Source organism: Triturus cristatus, chromosome 6, assembly GCF_964204655.1.
Source record: "Triturus cristatus chromosome 6, aTriCri1.1, whole genome shotgun sequence".
Taxonomy (NCBI): domain Eukaryota; kingdom Metazoa; phylum Chordata; class Amphibia; order Caudata; family Salamandridae; genus Triturus; species Triturus cristatus.
In genome coordinates, this window is record NC_140589.1 from 1,299,366,280 (window position 1) to 1,299,380,834 (window position 14,555).

The window sequence follows — 14,555 nt, forward strand, 5'->3', positions numbered from 1 at the left end:
TACATTCTAGGGGCGTCTTCCTGATAAAATCGGTATTTGTAATGCCCTTCTATTTGCTTCACTTGAGTCTGCCTTCAGAATAACTATTCATACATTATTTGCCTGGCGGGCAATCTCCGAACCACCGTAGGTATATTATTTGACCAGTTTTTCTGCTTGCTGTCTTTGTATGGAAGGCATAAGCCTAGGTTTACAAATTAGTTTTTTTTCTATGTGGTAAGGAATTAGGAGGGGTTATAAAAGATTCAGGTGTAATTATTACTTACACTGTTGTCATTAATAATCATCACACTGAATGTCCCTCTTCCTCAGTTATGTATGTGTAAATATGGTGTCCACCATTAGAGGCAGGAGCACGTTTGTCAATAGTAAATGTTTACATTTGGTTCCATCTGTGCATATGTATTTTATGATACTTTTATCTTGTGTGTATGAATATATCTTTTTTATGTGCCCTTTCTCCCTATTTATACTACCAAAGCATTGTTGCTATTGACTACGTTCCACCGTAGTGAGCAGGGTTAAGATGGGGCTGAGGTATGTTATGTTTGATAAGATGCAGATGGAGAGGCTGCCCTAGATTTTGAAAACAGGTAAGTAAACTTAGCATTACCTCTAGGTTCCTTTCTTCATTACAATCATATGTTTGTAGTGTAAACATGCAAAAGCAGCGCCTCTGAAGGACCATGGATGACTGACACTAGTTCACTGAATATTCCATCCCCCAATGCAGCAGCAGGTTCTTCCTGAATCAATCTGAGTTGGCTAAATGATGCTTCCTTATTTCAGTTCTGGCACTTGGAGTCCTGGTTGCCTGAATGGCTTCATCTGGAGAGAAGGGAGACAAATTGGAGGCAGACTGGTTCTTTGAGCATTGCTAAATGGGCTGTATTATGGAAATGGCACCCGCTTTGCTTACCATGGGGCCTTTGTTATTACAGAAAGGGATGCAGATGCTTGCGCATTCCTTTCTGTAATATAGATTGTGATCCAGCGCTATCACCAGATGGTGTTACTCATTTGCATGGGGGTGTGGCCCCATGCAACTAGGGGAATCACTGTGCCTCTGTGCCCGTGCCGTTTTTTTAAGCGCGGGCGCTGAGGCAAAGAAGATGTCAGGAGGAAGATGATTTGACGAGATAAAATAGTTTGTTTTTCTGTGCTGCTGTCAACCAAACCTATTGTTTCTATTATATTTACAGTTGGCTTTGGCTCTGTCTCCTTCATCTATTACCTTTTTTTTGACCATCCTCTTTTAGTGATTGGCTTGACACGTAATCAATCAAGTCGTAGCTCAGCCCTTAAAGTATTTCTCTCTGACTCACATGTTGTACCATGTCTGAACCTTTCTTTCCCCTCCTACCTGCCATTCATCCCTCTTCCATTATTCCATCCTCCTGCCTGTACCTCCTGGTAGCTTCTCAACAATAACATAGATAAAAGCAGTTCGTAATGATGGCTATTTATCTATCTAGCCTTCATTACAGACCGGTATAACAAACGTTAACTCAGTACTAGCTTTCAAATGGAGATAAAAACAGGACTCCGATGAAGACTGTCTTACCTTCATTGTAGTCTTGTATTATTTCTATTTGAAATGGAGGTCATTAGGCAAGTTAACCTTCATATGGTCCTTCTTTTCTTTCAGATCGATTATAATCATGGATCTATTGTCGTTCAAACTTCAAATTTCATTTTCTTAGAAATAAAAATAGGACTGTAATGCAGGCAACGTTTTCTTCAACATAGTCAGTTTTTTTATTGTTAGTTTTACTCGCTTAATGATCTGTCTGTGAGTTAGCACAATCACATATCTACTTGCTTTTCCAGTGCTTATTTTTTTGTATTTTTAGTTGGTAGTTTCCTTTAACTAATGGGAGAGTTTTGTCTTTAACGGTTAAGAATTGACAGAAGTTCTCCTACAAGTTGTAAAGTAGCTGGTTTTAATTCATGATCTGAATGGATAATGTTGAACTTTTGAATCATTGATTATAAATTACAATTTATTGGTGGCTGTGCAGAGTGAGCTATAGAAATATTATGCCTCTGGCGTTGGCATACACATATAGAGAGTCTCACAAAATATGCCATCCTGCATTCTGTTTCATTACATGTGCCAGAAATCTTTTGCTTATTCAAGAAACCACAAGTTTACAAAATGTTTTACTGGGCTTGCAGATGTAGGTGCTATTTGAAGGTCTGTGTTGAAGGGTAAATTGCAAAAGGGTGTTTCAAGTTGTGTTTATTTTTACATTCCTAACGACAAACCTCAAAACGTAATTTTTGACTATAGAAGTTAAATAAGTTGCTAACATAGGTATTGTATCATTCATCCTTGATTTTCATGCAGTTGTTAAAATAAATCCTCTAATCTCGCAATGAATGCAAAAACGCTTACAGGAACTTAAGCATGGAGGGTAGCCCTACCAAGTGCAGTACTTGTGTTGATCAATAATATGCTTGTTCTGCATTAGCATACCTTACCAGCAACAAACATCGTATCTAACAGCTAGAATGACCAAAGGCATGAATACTTGCTTTACAAATGCAGATGTTGCAGTCCGCATTAAAAAATGACTCCATTAATTACTGATCCTAAGGCAAAACTTTCCACATTTTCAAAATCCATCACACACACATACAGAGATAATGAATCGTACATGTGTAAATCACTGTATAGAAAATGTCACATAAGGCAAAGGAGACTTCAAGGTGTAGGATTCACATGTCATCCATACAGGTAGGCACTGTTTAAGAGTGCTTGGTCTGGAGAAGCACAAACTCATGATTCAGAACATAACACAGTGGTTAGCGTTGACTTTATTATTCATTTTATAATTTTATATAATTTTATATAATTTTATAATTCACTTTATAATTCATTTTCTACTCAAACAAACCTTTCTTAGCAACATCAGGATAGAAAGACGGGGAAAAAACATTACTTTCTAACCTGTTCCATGCAGCTTGCATGCGTCTCTTAGATGGCAGTTCATAGAGCACTTACAAATGTAACTTATGAACAGCACAGTAACAACAGAATCTCTGTGACAAAAGCAGTAGCCCACTGAGCTATCCACATAAAATATTGTTCTTTGATATGTATGGCACACTTTCTTTGCAGCAGGCATATTAACCTTCTGCGCTACCTTTGATAAGTGAAAACTGCATCTAGACAAAACTCCCATCTCTCTCTAGCACATACATTAATATACCACCAGAGATAACTTGACACTTTTATTGTTGCACTAAAACTGCTGAATATATATGAAACTTTGCAGTACTTTTAAATCTGCTGCACTGCTACATAACTGATCCCCACACACAAAACCTGCCCCCAGCCTTTCAGCCTCTCTGGGAAACGTCCACCCGTCACCCATTACGGCCATTCCAGCCTTGGTGGTGTCAAAACAGGAAATGTCTTGTTGGCCCTTACACCATCTCTCACTGACCGGCGTGCTCATGCTGTGGCTACATGGATGCAGTATTTGGCAGAAAAGAATGGCAATTAACGTGTTATTCACATTACCTAAATGATGCCTAGACAGCTAGAAGGGTTGAGCCTGAAAAGTGTGCTCTTTAGCAATCATTTCTGAGCTTTGCAGGGCGTTTGAAAATCTTGTGTCAACTCCAAAAACAGATAATCTTATCTTACTTTAACTGTTGCTTCTGTTAGCAGTTTACCATGGGCCCGCAGCTCACAGGAGTCACAAAGACCGGCACCACCACAAGGGAGTCGGAGAGTCGAGACTCTAGTCGAGTCGATGTGACGACCTAGTCAGTCTCACTCACACACAACCTCACCTGCCCCACGGCCCGCCCGTGGTCTGCCCGTCCGAATGAAGAGAGTGACAATTAAGTGAAGCAAGTGACTCACGGCCTGGTTTCAAGCTTACGTTGATTCTAGTCAGTCACTCTGGAGTCTTGACAACCATCACCCATGCAAAAGGCACATGTCCCACTCAACACCAACATTGCAGCTGTGACCGCGTGGCCTTTACAGCTGCGCAGGTATTGGCCAGTCATTTTTGCCAGGATTGCGCTATCAGATTGACGCCCCTGGGTCCTAGTTTGCCGTCTCAAACATGGTGGTACACTTACCCCACCAGGCACTACGTCCTTAGCTAGAGTAGGGTACAGTAGGTGCGCGCTTGCACTTACACACACCATAGCTATGGCAAATGTAGTCACCGTCCAGTCATGCCCAGCTATGCTGCATGTGCTTTGGGTTCGTTCGATCAGCTTCCTGGCTCAGGCCCATGGCAGATACATACAATGTATCAAATCAAGGTTCACCATAGTGACGAGTGAGACGAGTTCTTTCCCCCACCCTGGCCCAGCTTGCAGGTTGCTGTCTCTGCAGGCAGAGCTATTGCACCATAGCGCAATTAAGGACCGCTAACACTGCAGCTGATTTTATGCCACCAGAGCGCTTGCCAAGGCTGACAAACAGCCTGGGGTTGCAAGCAAGATGGCAGGGGTCGCAACTGTTGTGTTAGGAGTTGCAGTTGCGTCCCCTTGGCGACTACTATTTGATGTCCTTGACAGTATGTCTAGAAATGTGACATGAGAAGGACACATACATTTGATATTGTAGCATTTAAATGAGTTTAACCCATTGCCCCTGCTAGCTCCATAACCTCTTCTGTGGACGACCTAGTCTAACTACAGTCAATCCGAACGTTTTATGAGAAAGTGAATGGCACATATATCATCATAGAAATACAAGGCTCTTCTATCTTTGCATGTTTTGCTTTGCTGTTCTATGCCTAAGCCTTACAACTATGATGTTAATGAAGGAGCCGCCAAAATTAAAGCTCACACACAGTACCACTCACTGTTCTTGTACATTTCTATAGAGCAGGGACTAAACTTTGAACTCAAGCTTCTTTTGAGTTCTTCTGGATTATCTGGGTGACAATCCGCGCCTTTTATACAGTTCCTAATAAATCCTAGTCTCTTTACCATTCTTTGCACAATGCACTCGCATGGTGCTGCAATGGAGTTCTTGATTATAGTTCAATAATGGAACATTCGTGCACCGCTTTCACAACTTATTGCATTCCATTTCATCGTTTTTAGCAAAACAACTGCATATCTTGTTAACATGATTTGTCTTCTAATACCTGAGGATTTTATATTGATAATGCATTTTTCTTTGCACTTCTTTACAGTTTAAATCTCAGTACCTAGAAATACATCTTGAATTAATTTCATTTGGGGACACAAGTGAATAATTGCATGCATCGTGACTATTACAAACTAAATTTTACCGCACTATTTTCTTGCCGCCTGAAATGTCTAGTCTCCAAATACAATTGTCTCTTGTTGGAAACACTTCTGTTACTGTTCCTCAGATAACTCTTATCAATGAATGTAATTAAATACTGTTGGCCATTATGTGTAACCCCATTGTAATCAGATTGGTATGTTTTATATGTGTCAAATAATTCATAACGCCTTTGCTGTCTCATGATTGCTCGTGCCATGTGTACATGACTCTGACTTGCTGTGTTAGTAAATGGTTCTTTATTTTCTGTCTATTCTTCCCCCTGTTTTCCTACATATAGCTGTCTTCTGTCAAATACTTCAGTCGTCAGTCAGTGATAGCCGTCTAGTCTTCAACTTTGTTCCTGCATGTTTTTGTCTGATGTGTGATGTGCCAGACATTACTATTCTGTATTTCCATCATTGTGCGCTGTTAATACAAACTCCATACATCATGACATTAAGTATTGATCCATCGTTGATTATACATAGAACTTATTTAAACTAATTAGTTTATTGTTTAAGTGAACTATGAGGTCCAATTGAATCGTATTGATTAATGACTGTGCAAAAGTCTTGTCTTTTATAAATGAGAAATGTCAAACACGCATCAACTTCTAGCTTGTTGGTCATCATCTTTCTGTCTCAGTGATTTAAACTCAAAAAAATACCAACCTTTTTCCTCATCTGTGTATCATATGATCTATGATAAACATTCCCACTTTAACATCCACACATTACTGACATTACAGCATACCTGACCTCATCCCCATCCCCCATTTGTTCATGTAAACATGCAGGTTTGTTGCAAGAAACATCTCAATTCCACTTCATTATTCAACCCATTGGGTACACACTGCCCAGTGTTTTTATCCAGTAATGTTCTATTTTTTCCCGTAAGCTATCCAGATTTCCTCACATTTCAGATATGCTAACTTTTTCCGAGACCTTAAAGAGAACCTTATTGTAATCATTTTTTATATTTAATAGATAGGTTGTGACTGGAGTTTACTATTTTCTGTCGGTATGTCACTCTTGTGTTCTGATAAACATTTTTTTAGCTGATGTGATTGTTTTGCCCCAAATGCCAATCCACATGAGCAAATATCAAGTAAATACAGTTCTCAGAGTTGCAACTTTTGAATTATTTCAATGTTATTTTTTCTCCATTTTTGGGTGATATACTACCGGTGCTTTAATAATTTTAAATATTAGTGCATGCAATTTAAACAGTTGTATGTTCCTTTTTTTGTTTTTGTATGTAGAACTGTACTTCTTTTTTCCCCGGGTGGTTTTTAATCACAAAGTAGCTGTAAGAAAGGTGTTTTTAGTGATTCTGAGTGGAAGCTGCCCTCATATATATACTAAATGGTTTCTGTCCGTGGGTTTGGTAGTCATTGTAGTTTCCAAATTTTACCTTGTCTTCTAACCACAGTGCCCAAAAAAATGAGACTTTTCTTATCAATGATTGACATCACCATATTATGTTGATGTACATGGTTATGTTTCTCACTAATGATTAATTGTCACTACTGCCTAATAAACATGAATCATAAGTAAATCTCATTTTGCATTTTAAGTTGTATTTCCACTATACATCGTCTAATAAATGTTTCTCTTCAAATTTGCGCATGGTGGTATTAGGACACGTACATTTAGCTGGTGAATTATTAACTGTGCCAGATGTTCGAGAGTAGAATTTATAAAGACACAATATGCATATTTCATTTGGACCCACTATTCCTTCTCTTAACAAATAATGTTCCCCCGCCACAATGCCTTCTTGGGGAATCGATGTTTATAAGGCTGTGACATTCAGAGTGCACAGACTTGATTTTTTTCTGTTACTTCAGTGCTTATTTCTGTCAGCCTTTAAAGGAAATCAGTCATATCCTAATATTGTTTTACTTGTCTCTGCGAACAATTGTCGAAATATTTCCCCACTGTTTCCTGAACTGATTTACTCCCGATAGTATTGGGCGACCAAATGGATTCATTAGGTTCTTACGAATTTTTAGTAGCAAACATAAAGTTATAATTCTGGTTATCCTTAGTTATGTGCTTTAGAGTGTTGTCTGAGATCCATTCATTTGTCTCGGCACTTTCTAATATTTAATTCAATAGGACTTTAAATGTATAGTGGGATTGTCATCAGGAGTCAGGCACATTGTTCCATCAGTATCTCCATGATGTCCATAATCATACCATTATTAACCGTTTTAATAGTTATATTTTTGAACCGTGCAAGTTTCTCAATGCACGTGTTTGCTTTCTTAATCATATTAGCAATTGTCTTTTTTTCTTTAAAGCTGATCATTTTCAAATTGACTTTCACATTGTTTTTAAAGAGAAGAAGGATCTTTTGACCAATTAGGGATTCAAAGAGCACATATCGTATCATAAAAGTACGAGTCATCCTGTTTAGGGCACTACTTCCAGTGCATCTGTTGCTGAGCTGCTTCAGACTTTTGCCTGACAAAGCCCTCAGTTTCTTGATTTCCCATGTCGGAGAGGCTTGACTTCTTGACAGAAGAGCATATGAAAAACCCTATTTGGGGTTCTGGAAAGTTGGTAATCCTCAATTCAGTAGCTATTGACTGCTGATGTTCTAAGGAAAGGCAGATGTGGGCTGGCATCCTGTTAACTAGATGTCAGGGTATGTAGACAGGCTTCCCCAAATCTACCAATTAGTCATGTGGTTGAGATAGTTGATCTGGAGGGACATTAAAGCACAGTTGAAGTGGTTCGTGCAGCGGTTTGGAGAGCATTGGTTAGATCTGTTCAACACTGAAGAGAACGCTCCATGTCAGTAGTTTAGCGTGTTGGAGTTTCCGAGGCGGCACTCGCTTGGCAATGCTTTTCGTAGCGAGGGGAACTGAGGCCTCCTGTACGCCTTTCCTCTTGTACCTCTTCTGCCCCAAGTCAAGCGCGACCAGGCCCAAGTTATTCTTGTGGCGCCAGACTGGGCACGAACAGTCTGGTATCCCGAGCTCCTGAGCATGGCCATTGATCCTCTGATCAGACTGCCCCATTGGGAGGATCTTCTGTCGCAGCAGCAGGGGACGGTTCTTCATCCGAACCTGTCCAGTCTCCAACCCATTGCGTGGAGATTGAGCGGCGACAGTTGACAGCTTTCGACCTTCCGCCTGAAGTCTGTAATGTCATCTTTGCTGCGAAGTATCCCTCCACTAATTCCGTATACGCCTGTAGATGGAATATGTTTGTGGCATGATGCACAGCAAAGGCTGTGGACCACTTTTCTGCCCCTCTTTTAGCGGTCCTTTTGCATATACTTTCTTAGGCCCAGCAGGGCTCTGCTCTGGCCACTCTAAAAGGCTATCTTGCAACTATCTCTGCTATTCTTTGGCTATCAGATCAGCACTCCTTATTCAAGTCTCCTATTGTAAATAGATTCTTTGAGGGTATTACTCATCTATTTCCTCCATCTCCTTTCATAATGCCCCAGTGGGACTGAATCTTGTTCTCACATATCTTATGTGTGCTTCTTTTGAACCTCTTCATAACTGTCCTCTTAGGCTTCTTACTCTGAAAATTGCCTTTCTTGTGGCCATCACCTCTGCTCGCAGGGTGAGTGAGCTGCAAGCTTTGTCTTTCAAGCCACCTTTCTTCTCTGTGCATCCAGACAAAGTGGTGCTTTGAACAATGCCTTAGTTCCTTTCTTAAGTGGTTACACCATTTCATGTAGGACAATCTATCACTTTGTCCACTTCCAAGGAGGAGGAGAGACTCCACCACCTGGACCCTAAACGTGCGCTGTCATTTTACCTTGACCCAACGAAAGATTTCCAGGTGGATGATCAACTCTTTATTGGATATGTAGGTGCCAAGAACGGCCGGCTGTTCAAAAGCATGCCATCTTTCGATGGGTTGTCCTCTGCATAAAGATTTGTTACGCTTTAGCAAAGAAGGAGCCTCTAGTAGGCCTGCTCACTCCACTAGGGTTACGGCAGCTACCACTGCATTGCACGCAGAGTTCCACTTCTTGATATCTGCCAGGTGGCAACGTGGGCATCTGTGCACATGTTTACTAGACTGGAGGAAATTCTAAAGTAAGAAATCTGTAACTAACATATATCTCTTACAGATACATTGTTACTGAAGGTAAATAACTTGTTCTTCAGCGCCCTAGTTTTTCACACCAGTGGTCAGTGTTGTTCATGGCTCCACGCTCCAGGTGTTGAAAGTTGCGAAAAGTAACCGACGTCAGCTTGCTGGGGTGGCTCCTATATAGGCACTGCGCACATCACTTCCAGTGCGGACGACAGCACGCGGAGCTGTATTGCTTCACCCTCCCAATTAATAGAAAATACCGCCTTCCCACAAGAAGGCACAAACACGGCAAAGCAATAAAAACACCTTGAAAGGGATTTCACTCTCAGAACATAAGACACATCAAAGGACTGTGTGTGTGAGAGCAATAATATGACACTTATAAGTAGGCAAAGGCAATTGTTAAATGCATGAAATAAAGTACATGAAATAAAATACAAGCAGATAATATTATGGACGTACACTGCAAAATATACACTAAATACATCAGATGATTATAACCACTGACGTCTTGAATGTGCACGCAGACACACTCACACATCACAATGAAAATACCTCAGATGATTATAACCACTGGAGACTTGAATGGGCACACAGACGCGCTCACACTTCACAGTCATTAATCAAAAATAAAACACCTCATCATCTGCAAACACTGCATCTTAGCCCACTCCATACTCGGGGATTCGCAGCCGAGGTTAAGACCCTCAGCAAACCAGGTTCTACTCTATTGAAGTAGACGCATCCATCCCCATTCAGATTCCAAAATTACGGTTTCCAAATCAACAAACCTCTGTTTTATAATCTCAAAGCACTAAAAGTTTCTGACAGGCCTTCCTCTGCGCCAAGGAAACTTTCTGGATTTGGCCACTCACAATGCAAGCTTTCCAAAGGCAAAAGAGTTCTCACGTATCCTTCTGCGCTCCCACATATTCCAGCCCTTTATCTTAACAAAACTTACGAACGTCTCCAACAGTACAGAAAACAATCTAAAACAACCTTGAACGTAGATAGCCTAAACAAACTAAGTAATCTGGGGGCCTGCTTGTGTGCACAAAAGATCAAGCTAGACAGAGTCAGAATTCAAGATGGCTTGAGGGCATGTCAAAGTCAATAGTAAGAACTTCCTAATGCTTCCCAATGAATAACACAATGCACATTGTGCACCACTGCCTATTGGATCACACACTTCATATCCTAATGTACAACATAATGCACACACTTCATATCCTAATGTACAACATAACGCACATTTGAGTACCACTGCTTATAACAGTGCACTCCCAGACCAAGCAGTACATTCCACTCCTCTGTCCCTCTCATGCTTTCAAATGCACTTCTTACACATCCTGTTCCTGGCAAGGCTAGTCTACTCTGTGAGAGCACTCCCACTAAAAAAAACTACAAGGAGACACAAAAGAAATCTGCAAGGAAAAGTGCACAAGCTTAAAAATGATGTCGTACATTCAAGAAAACACCTAAAAACAATGGTAATCAAACGTCATCACGTGATTCCAATACATGGGAGTGCCTCTGGCACTACTGGAGTCGAACGACACCAGCTACCGTCACACAGGGAGACTGCTCACAAAAGTTTTCCGGATCCAGTGTGATGCCTGGGGATAATTCTAAAATAGGGAATCTGCAGCTAAATAGAGTCTCTACCAGATAAGGCGTTACTAAAGGTAAGTAACTGGTTCTTTAGTGTTGGAGAAAATGTGACTACATTTCAGTTATTCGAGGCCACCCTTAAGTGGCTGCCATTTAAAGCCCATAGCATCTCCAAACTGGTCTGTGTTGTTTAAAAATAAGTACGCTTTGGGCTCCGAACAACCTGACCCAGAAACTGGTCATTTCATGTCTCCTTCGGTCAATCAGAAATGCTAAATTGCCATGAATCTGGAACTCCATGCCACCTACAATCAGGACTCTTACCTGCGCAGAATCATTCAAAAGGGAACTGAAGTTCACACAGTTTCAGCACCATTTCTACCTTGGTACTTCATTGCTGCCAACTAGATCTCGCTCCCAAGAACTCCACAAAACATTTGGCCTGTCGCAACCCATCATCAGATGGCACGCGGGATTAAAACAGCCCAAGCCCATGCTCTGTAACAGTGTACATAATTGCAAAAATGTATGTGGAATTATGTAGCTACTGCTAGCTGTAATCTTGATAGTGGTCTATCCCTGCTTGATGTATCATTGCCATCATGTAAAGTGCTTTGCCACCCATATTATGTCTTGTTCTTGCTGTAGACAACTGCAAAATAAATTAATTAATAAATACACGCTGACAGGACATCCTTGAGCTTGGTTTCACCTCTGGACATGAACCAGTCCTTAAAGTGTTTCACAGGCTCTGGTGTTGAGACATATTGCTTACTTATGCGTCCATAGTCTTGTTTTTCTCTTGCTTGAAAATTATGTACAGCTAAAGTAAATGGAACTTAGTACTCTGGGTGCCTTGGTTGAAAAAAGGGTAAGAAAACGTAATTGTTAAGGTTGAGGCGTACCCTGTCGTTTCATAAGCAGTGATAAACGATAGGTGGCGATAGCATAGGCAGCCGCCTCTTATTTGTTATGAGCCTCAAAAATACTAGTAGAAAAGGTCAAGGTTCTCTTGCCGAAGCAGCGTTCTTCACTGGTGACTTATCTTCTGTAGTATCTCAGTGGCAGCTCGTCTTGCTAAAGGTACTCACTACCTTAAGATATGTACTCCAAGGAGCCGCACCAGTTATGTTAAAGGAGTATCTAAACACTTGGTAAATGCCTGGTATTACTTCTCAAAGTGGAAGGAGGCTTCCTCTTCCGAGGTCCTTGCTCAGAGCTGCAAGCCAGATCTTAACTGGAGACGAAGTCAAAGTGGCCTAGAGGAGAAGGGGTGCAGTGTGTTGTGGGAGGTCTTACAGGGAGTGAACAGAAAATTATTCTAAAAGAAAGGAGTGCAAGACTTCTAATGATTTTTCCATTTTCTTCTTTTGAATAGGTCTATGGAAATGCAGGACTTATCAAGTCCTCATACTCATGTAGGGGGTAGCGACACGCCTGGTGCTTCCAAACTAGATAAAGCAAATCTCAGCAGCACTTCAGCAACAACCAATGGCACAGGAGGTAAGCTTAAAGTCTACAACTCAAATTTTACCTACATTTTCTTATTGCGATTATACTTAGCGCTGGAAATGTAATACTAGAATATGTATATATTCTTACCTACGAATGTCCTATGTGCCTTACCAGGTGCAGTATTGCACTGTTATATAAAGAGTAATATCGACAGTACAGACTGTATATTCAGCAACCTGTTGACTCTTCATAATTTGAGGCAGACAAGTATTTTTAAACGCGCTTGTAAGCATTTTGTTTTGCCTTATGTGCGTTCAGTCCCAAGCCATTGTTGAAATCCAGTCTGCCCTGTGTATACCTCATATGATTGGAGAAAACGCTTGTTCTAATGCTTGACCTGAACATCACTCCCCTTCTCAGGAGAGAACATGACGGTGTTAAACACTGCCGACTGGCTGCTGAGTTGCAGCACCCCATCTTCTGCAAGTATGCAAGGCGATGGTACCGTGCATGCGCGTGACTGCGTGCTTCTTGGATTGCTGTGCCTTGCGTCTCTGGTTTGCACTTGCTCCCATTTCTTCTTTTTTCAATATTTTGCGTGTGTTCTTCTATTCTACCTAAGATTTCTAACAAGCAACAGAAACGTTGCGGGTACATTGAGGTGGAGGGCATATTGAGGTGGCGGGTATTTTGAGGCGGCGGGTATACTGAAATAGCGGGTATAATGAGGAAGCAGGTATTTAGGGTAAAGATTATTGTTTATTGACTTGATCATTTGCTTGGCCGCAAGGTAGATAGAGCCTCGTCAAACTGTTTGATTGGTTGTTACTATCGTTTCTTATAAAGTATTGAACGTCATCAGAGCAACTCAACTGCCATTTCCTTTTCTACTGATTTTGGGGCGAGGGTTGAATTCTAGAAGTTCATTATTCTTCTAAGATGTATTATGACATTGTGAACAACAAGAAGCAAATTCATAACACTCTGCACTAGAAAGCTGAAAGCTGCTCACACTGAAATGCCTTCATCATGGGAAAAGCCAAGGCAAAATGTAGTAACTCACTCCAGGCAGATTGTAGTGTTTCAGGGGTATTTATTGAAGTAGTTACACATCCAGTAGTTCAGCCCCACCAGGAGCAGCCAGCATGCTGCTCAGCCCTTCTCAACTGTAGCCTCTCACTCCAGACATTCCATATTACATCAATCAGGGAGAATTCCACTAGCATAGCTTGAACCACATTAGAACTAGGATACTACACAAAATAAGCTTAAAAAATAGCCTCTTCCAGTTTTTAGAGTGCGAACAGTTCTTCTGAAAGCGTCCAGTTGGGTTGTATACAAAGACATAATAAGAGTTTCATGTTAAAATGTCCATTACCTGTCCACATTTTTGTGTGTTGTGCAGGGCCGATTTGGTCCAGTATAGAAGCATCACAGGTTATTTCACCTGGTAAAAATGAAAGAAGCCACCTAACTACTACTGTACTTCTTGAAAGAGTCTCTTCTTCGTAGTTTTTGAACATTGTTTGTTGATTATAATGACAAATTCTAATTTACTTTCTAACGCTTTACAGTTTTTTGTCACTTCTAAGTATTCTTCATTTAATTTTAAGTATATGTTCAGAACGTTTTGTGAACCGAATAATCAGTCTTACAAAATCAAGGAAGAATTATTAGCAAAAACGTTATTTCAACCAGTCAGTAAAATATATTGGAGGTTAAATGGCATCTGCATTTAACATCAATTTATTGTGTAATTTACTGCCTTCTTTTACCAGAAAATACATTAAATCTGAAATGATCAAAGGTTTCTGCTGCGTAGTTTGTCATAGTGTTCTTTACCACGGTTTTGGACCCCAAGCGAAATTGAATGTTGTATTCACAACCTTCTGATTTTCTTTTACAGTGTACTTAATTCCATTCGAATTTATGCATTCAGTGGTTAGGGATCATAAGAGGGCCTAATTAGTTAAAAATAATAGTGCCACCCAAAGATTTCTCTGAAACCACCTACTTCTACTGCCGAATGCCAAGCTGGCCGAACAGCAAGACTGCCTAGTTTGGTTTAATATCATTCAGCTTTTTTCCACTACACTGCACTCTCTGCTTTCTCCTTTTGTCGCTGTTGTCCTGGTTCTCCTTTCTTCCTC

The 14,555-nt window shown here is 40.6% G+C and overlaps 1 protein-coding gene across 15 annotated transcripts in view; it reads left to right on the plus strand.

Moving 5' to 3' along the window:
* The window catches only part of EYA4 (EYA transcriptional coactivator and phosphatase 4), a 671,943-nt gene that overhangs the window by 405,321 nt on the left and 252,067 nt on the right, over window positions 1–14,555 (plus strand). For 12 of the 15 annotated variants that reach the window (XM_085612271.1, XM_085612267.1, XM_085612263.1 and 9 more), the window contains 2 exons: window positions 12,329–12,453; window positions 12,826–12,891. In XM_085612271.1, the coding sequence (XP_085468397.1) occupies window positions 12,329–12,453; window positions 12,826–12,891 (191 nt within the window). The remainder of the gene's footprint in view (window positions 1–12,328; window positions 12,454–12,825; window positions 12,892–14,555) is intronic. The other 3 variants (XM_085612260.1, XM_085612258.1, XM_085612266.1) reach the window with 1 other exon arrangement.